The 7,210-nt window shown below is 51.1% G+C and overlaps 2 protein-coding genes across 2 annotated transcripts in view; one reads left to right on the forward strand and one right to left on the reverse strand.

The window, feature by feature from the left end:
• Lexm (lymphocyte expansion molecule) overlaps positions 1-4,039 on the reverse strand; it is a 34,760-nt gene extending 30,721 nt beyond the window's left edge. The window contains exons 1-2 of the mRNA XM_013348494.2: positions 3,921-4,039; positions 3,159-3,200 (exon numbers count right to left, since the gene is read on the reverse strand). Coding sequence (XP_013203948.1) covers positions 3,159-3,200; positions 3,921-4,039 — 161 coding nt within the window. The remainder of the gene's footprint in view (positions 1-3,158; positions 3,201-3,920) is intronic.
• The window catches only part of Ttc22 (tetratricopeptide repeat domain 22), a 19,261-nt gene continuing 16,088 nt past the window's right edge, over positions 4,038-7,210 (forward strand). The window contains exon 1 of the mRNA XM_005353503.2: positions 4,038-4,598. Within this exon, the coding sequence (XP_005353560.1) occupies positions 4,038-4,598 (561 nt within the window). The remainder of the gene's footprint in view (positions 4,599-7,210) is intronic.

A 7,210-nucleotide genomic window follows, 5' to 3' on the forward strand; every position in this document is an offset into this window, starting at 1 on the left:
CACCACCAAAGCTGGTATTTAAATGGAGAGCTGGACTTCTGACTCCAGGCCCAGTAGCTGATAGAATGCCCACGGTACAACCACTGAACTGGTGGTCAGAGGCACCAGCCATGGCCTCCATCTCTCCCCAGCCCTGGGACCTCAGGAAAGTCACTTCCTTCTCTAAGTCTTACCTGGAAAATGAAGCAACATTCTAGCTCCCAGATTCCTACAAGAATTAAATGACCTACTTTAGGTGCAAGAGTTCAGAGTCATTCCTAGCCTCGGAAAGGGCCTCTGAGAGGCCCACAGAAAGAGACTGGGTCCTTCTCTCTTGACCCAGCATGCTTAGGAAATATGCAGTACATATCTGTTGCATGATGGGAAATGGATAAAGGAATGTAGCCCAGTTTCTCAGGGACCCGTACGTTTGAAGGTTGGTTTTGTTGTTCCCTAGCTGGTTTTGCTGTTCCCTAGCTCTCTTCTGGACACGATGTGCTCACGGAACTTCCATGTCCCCACCTGGGAGAGGACATATGACAGAGCATCCTTGGAAAGCTACACTGAAGTGTCATGGAGTTGTGGCTGACCTTGCAACGAGCAGAAGTCTCTTCTACCAATCTAGGCCTCCTTAGGCACTCTTGTGGGATGGCTGTAGCTGCTTGCGTCTTTTCTTTTAAGTGATCTCTTGGCTGCAGGCTGGCTGAAGGGGTGGTACAAGACACAAAACCAAGGTCCATGGGCCAATGTGAGTCAGCCCTGTACTGAGGCCACTGCCCTGAGGCCTGCCCTGAGGCCACTGCCTTGGACAGTCCAACCCTTCCCTTTTATAGAAACTTCTTTGTCTGGCCAAAGAATTCACTCTCTTTCATGGGTGCCACCACAACTCTCCATCCCCACTCTCATGCTGGAGGAAAGGAAGCTAAGGCACTGACAGAATAAATTGTCTTGGTCACATCTAGTAAGGCATGGGGGTCACACAGCCCACGCAGGCTTGAGAGATCTGTAGCTGCAAGAGTTTCAGTGTGAACAAATCGAGCTTCTCAGCTGGGATGTGAGGGGCTTCTGCCACTATCTTTACATCTTATCTCTTGTCACCTCTTTCCCACACTCTGTGAGCTCCAGGTAGGGGCAGCTCTAGCCTAAGTTGCGTTGAGAAACCCCTGGACTTTTCAAACTTTTCCAGCTTCCACAACACACTTACTCCCTTCCCTCCCAACTCCTACTCTTTGAGTCAGCTCAAAAGCCTAGCCCACCCATCAGAATGTTAATATGAACAGAATTAGAGAAGATGACATGTGCCGGCAAGGATGTAGAGAAACTGGAACCTCTGTGCTTTGTTGATGGGAACATACTGTAAAACAGTCCAGTGATTCCTCAAAGAATAAAACATAGAACTATAACATGGCCCAGCAATACCACTTGTGCTGCAAGACTGAAGGCAGGACACCCAAACACACACACATACACACACATTTCACTCCTGCACACACACACACACACACACACACACACACACACCACCCCTGTTTGTAGCAGCATCATTCACAATAACCACAACCCATGTGTTTACAAGCAAATGATGGATAAACAAGGAGTGATAGGTACAGACAAACAGACCATGGAATACTGCTCACCCTTAAAAAGGGAGGAAACACTGTCCAACAATGGCAGCATGCACCATAATCCCAACATTTGGGATCCTGTAGCAGGAGAGTTCCAGACCAGCCAGGGCTATGTAGTGAGCATGAAGTCAACCTGGAACACACAGAGGCCCTGTCTGGAAAGAAAAGTTAAAAAAAAAGTTTTTTACTCATGCTACATCATGGATTAAGCTTGAAGTCATTATGCCAAATGACAAGTCAGGCATAAAAGAATATTATTTCACTTACACGAAGTGCTAGAGTATTCAACTGTGGAAAGAGAGCATGGAATAGCAGTTACCAGGCACAGGAGGATTTGGAGGAGGGGGCAGGAACTGGCATGGAATCCTATCTCCATCGCTGAGCTACATCTCCAACCCTTGTAAAATTATTTGAAATGAGGTCTCATATGTTTCCAGGCATTCTGATGAGCCCCGAGCTAGCAATGCTCCTGCCTCAGCCTCCTACTGAGTAACCAATATTAAAACATGAGCCACCGCATCTGGTGGGAGTTATTTAAGTAGACATATAGAGTTTCAACTTTGGAAGATGGAAAGGTTTCAGAAATGGAAGGAGGTGATAATGTGAATAAGCTTAATGCCACTAAACTGCACAGTTAAAACCCAGTTAGAACGGCTGGGTGTGGTAGTGCACCCCCAAAGAGCAGCGCAAACTGACCTATGTGGTTTTGAGGACAGCCTGGCTTTTATTTATTTGTTTATTTATTTATTTATTTATTTGGTTTTTCGAGACAGGGTTTCTCTGTAGCTTTGGAGCGTGTCCTGGAACTAGCTCATAGACCAGGCTGGTCTCGAACTCACAGAGATCTGCCTGCCTCTGCCTCCCAAGTGCTGGGATTAAAGGCGTGCGCCACCGTCTGGCTGGTTTTTATAGCGAGTTCCAGGCCAGCCAGAGAGACATGGAAAGACCCTGTCTCTAAAAAACAGCAAACAGAAACCGGTAAAATTGGGCTGGGGAGGCGACTCAACAGGTAAAGGCCCTTTGCTACCTAGCCTGACAACCTGAACTCCCAGAAACTAAATAACAGGGAAAAGCTGACTCCTGAAAGCTGTCCTCTTGACATGAAACCTGTGCCCCCACCACACAAACACATACAATAAAATATTTTATAAGTCAAATGGAAATTTTTATATTAACTATACTGCTGCAATTTGAAAACAAAAAATAAAAAAGCAAAGCTCTCTGGAAATCCCTCCCTGATAATCCAAAGCGATGAGAGATTGTTTCATCCATGTTTCATCTCATGATGGACAGTAACATATGGTAAGCTTTGCACTAAAAAATATTAAATGTGTTATGCTTCAAATCTAAAACTAGTAGGTAAAGACAGCACCCAGATGTTTTGACTTGAAAATACTGCTGAGGTCTTATTTTCCTCAGCTTCACTAACGAGTCTATTTTCTCTTGTGAAATCCTTCGGAGGAGGATGAGGCAAGAGCCCAAACACAGGATGAGAGCGGAAGAGTCCAAGGTCCAGACCGAAGCCTAGTCTACAGGGACTCTGCCTTACCACACCGGGCACCAGAGTCCGACCGGCACTCTAGAGCCAGCTCCAACCTGAGGAGACAGGGTAGAACAAGAAAACTGGGGTCCGGGGCAGGCAGCAGGACCAGCTGGGCACCAATTCGGAGTCCACGCATATCCAGAGCGGTCATTCATCAGTTTACAAAGTATTTTTCTCCCGCTCCCCCGACACCCATAGGTGTCTGCATCATGTCACGGAAGAGGACAGCCGACAATAATGGGAATTGTGCTTTATTAGGGACGGAGAAGCAAAAGTAGACACAGTTCTTGGGTGCCTTATTCTTGCCGTCCGGATTCACTTCGGAGTAAAGGTATTCAAGTGACAGGCCAGATGCATACCGGCTGGAAAAAGACCGGAGGGCAGTGGCCTGCTGTGTTCTGTGGAAGGACACACTACAGCGCTAAAATGAGGGACGCTTGCACGGCTGGAAGGGCCTGTCCTGACAGCTCTGTGTGGAGGGCGGAGCAGTACCAATTGAGGAAGGATCTGGCAGGCCTGGGCAACCTGAGGTACCAGGTCTCCTTAGGCATGCCCTGGTTCTGTGACCTTGGCCAGCACCTTTCTCTTCTGAACCTACTTCTTCGTCTGCTGAGTAGTCAAAATCTGCCTTTGCCACTCAACGAGTTGGTGAGCCTTGCATTTGGACCACACCTGTTTTTTCAGGCACACCTGCTTGTGCAATGCTGATGTCTAGCAGCGAAAGCGGAAACACCTACAGGGCGAGTCCTCAGCCAGCTCTAGGAGCCACCCACTCGCAAGAGGTGCCCAGGACTGTCCTGTGGTCGTGCGGGGCTTCCTCAGGGCCGCCCCATCCACTGTCCTCCGCAGCCTTGGGAGCTAGGAGGGGCCAGGACAGCCCAGGGGCAGCCATGACGGAGCCCGGGGCCGAGGACCTGGACACCCTCATCGACGAATTGGACTACCTGCCCGGCCACTTCCATTTGGAGATGCAGCTCAACTTCGAGCCGCGCTCACCGGCTCAGCTACGCGCCCGGGATCTGAAGCTCCAACGGGAGGGTCTGCGGCAGGAGCTGGAGCTGGTGGCCACCCCGCAGCTGTCTGCTGTGCGTCACCTCCTGGGAACCTTTTCCTTTTATCTGGATGAGCTGGACGAGGCCCGCGAGCGTTTCCTGGAGGTGGCCCACGAAGACCCTGGGAACCTCAATGCCTGGGCCAATCTGGCACACGTCTACGGGCAGCTGGGCCAGGAGGAAGAGGAGGAGGCGTGCGCCGCGCGACTGGCCGGCCTCATGGGCCTGGCAGGGGACCCCGAGAATTCAGGAGACCCACGGCTCCGCGCTGCCCGCTGCCTGGCAGAGCAGGGATACGCACACGGCTTCGACGTGGGCTGTGCCAGCCCAGAGGAGCGTGCCCAGGTGCTGGAAGCGGGCATCGCACTCTACGACAAGGCGCTGAGCTATGGGCAGCAGGTGAGTGCTGGCAGGACTCTTCCATTTCCATTGTAGGGATGCCCCCCCACCATTCCTGACCCAGGCTGCCTAATAGCTTCGGGTTCCTGGCACTGCCTACCTAGCTTTCTGTTTCGGCACCAAGGCAAATATAACTAGGCCAGCTCATCCCTTTTCCCTCCTCTGCCAGCAAGGACCTATGCACATTCACCTAATAAGAGGCACAATCAGGCACCAAAACTTGCCAGATTTTCTTTCTTTCCTCTCCCCTACTCCACCTACCTATTTATTTAGACCCCGAATTTTGTCAGCTCCGCTGCCTCAGTGGGCGGACTTCCGCCTCCTCCCCAGCCTTTCTCTGCTGGCCCAGCCTCGGGAACTCTCCCGTGCTATGCCTCACTCCGCTATCCAGTTGCTGCAGCTCACAGGCCACGTCTTCAGCTCAGGCCCCTCCCCACCAGCCCGCAGAATGAGTCCTGGGTTTGAGTGGCATTTAAGGCCCTCAGTCCTTCATCCAGGCTTTCACTAAATCCTACACCTGCTCCATTCCCTATAGGCCGGCTGCTCACGGCTCCCTCCCTTCAGATTTGCCACAAATTCCCCCTGATTCCAGGCTGGTCACAGCTTGCGCTCAGCTTCCACAGCGCTGTCCCAGCTATCCCTCCAGCTCAGTCTCAACAGAGGGGGGCACAGTGTTTGTTCATCTGATTTATCACTGTAAACCAGTCTGGTAGTAAGTAACACTCAGGTTCTGGCACTAACAGACCCTAGTATACTTACCAATATCCTGCAGATAAGGGCCCTATGTTCAGCAGCCTATACAATAAGCACTTAGTATTGAGCAGCCCCGTGGGTCTGGAATCAAGGTATGGCTCTACTCAGTGCTTGGGGCTATGGAGTCCTCTGCAGGTCTGCCTGACTGGGGGCCATCGATAGCCACACCAGTCCATAATCAATTGGGTATGGTTCCTGGCTGGTTGATGTTTTGCTGTCTTCTGTTTCTTAGAAACAAGCCAATAGGTCTAGCCTACACTGCAGGGGAAGGGGTTACACAGGTCAGAAATACCAGCAGGTGGGACTCACTGGGGCATCCCAGAGGCTGCCTGTCACTGAGGCTGATAGAAGAGTGATGTGGGCATGTTATCCTCTTGAGAGCAATGCCCTAGCACGTCTCCATCCCCCAAACCTCCACGTGCCCTGGGTGTCTCTTCCATCAAAGCGTACAACTTCTTTAAGGACAAATATTGGAATGGTGACTTCAGGAAGGCCACGTTGGAGAGTATGGACTTGACCTAAGGACAACAGTGCAGGACAGAGGTCAAGAGGGGACTTAGGCTGCAAGGGTCCAGGTCCAAGCCCCAGCTCCCTGAGCTCTCTAGCTCCAGTCAACAGATACCTGGCTCTCCAAGTGCCCTTTCCCTCTCGGTGAAATGAGGAAATAATGGTATGTGTGTCATAGGTTTTCTCACTGGTATAATGGTGACACAGCAGGCCCTGCCAGAGGATGGAATGTTGAGAGTTTGTTGCTTTGCGGAGCTGCCTGAGGTCTGTGCAGAGCAGCTGGGGTCCAGGGAGAGGTAGGGTTTGTTCCCTGCCCCATCTGCCAAAGAATAGATGAGCCTGTACTCATGAAGTACCTGGCACCGAGTATGTGCTCAGTAAACAGGACAACAGTGATTTCAGCCATCAGCATCAGAGGCTGGATCCGGATAACTCAGATCTGTTCCTGATTTGCTGTGTGGCTTAGAAAAGCTGCTTGTCCCTGGCCTCTGTGCAGACTTCACAGAGGCCAGTCCTGAGCTCTGTATCCCTCCCTGAGATGCACCGTGATTATCCTGTCAAGTAGTAGAGAAGCCCTTACATGCCGAGCAGGTGGTTACTGGATTTCTCGACATTTATCCATAGCGCCTGCGTGCCAGGCTTGTATTTAAGAAGTCCCAGCATAGAGAAACTCCTCAACAACAGAGAAAGCAAGCATCAGTTCCTCCGTTAACCACCTTACCCAAGCCCTTCCTCTGGGAGCAGAAGCCCAAAGGACAAGTTAGAGATGCCCCTACAGCTGCCCGAGGTCACACACCCATGACACTCTCTAAATAGTGAGCCCCAGAGAGCATGCTTCCTGAAATAAAACCAGTTCCCCAGGGCCTGATGATGGACACAGACTTCAGCGGCACATGGGGACCCAATGCTGGCATCAGCGGTGACCTGGAAAATCTGGGTCCTGTGGAGTAAAGAAGCAATGTGCAAGTTCCAGAGAAGGGATGCTTTTCAGCAGAGGTGACTGATGGAAGCTTCTGGAAGAGGAAGAAATCTGTTAGCAGGAATAAGAGGAGGGAATGCCCAGCATGATGTCTGTAAAGGCCTGACATAGCAGGAGCATAGGGAGCATGAGGACTTCAGAGACAGTTACCTGGGGTGGGAAATGAGGGCCAGGAGGCAGCATCCTGAAGCTTTGTGGAGATAGCATTACCACTCGAGAGCTACTGGTATGAGCTCTGAAACCGGGTGCCACCTTCCACCTTCATCTTACACCAGGCTAGCAGTTTGCCTGACGGGAGTGAGCTAGTAAGAGGATCTGAATACTACCATCCTAACTTGCCTCAAGACCTTTGCTGGGTGGTGGGTGGGAGACC

This window comes from Microtus ochrogaster, chromosome 10 (genome assembly GCF_000317375.1).
Source record: "Microtus ochrogaster isolate Prairie Vole_2 chromosome 10, MicOch1.0, whole genome shotgun sequence".
Taxonomy (NCBI): Eukaryota; Metazoa; Chordata; class Mammalia; order Rodentia; family Cricetidae; genus Microtus; species Microtus ochrogaster.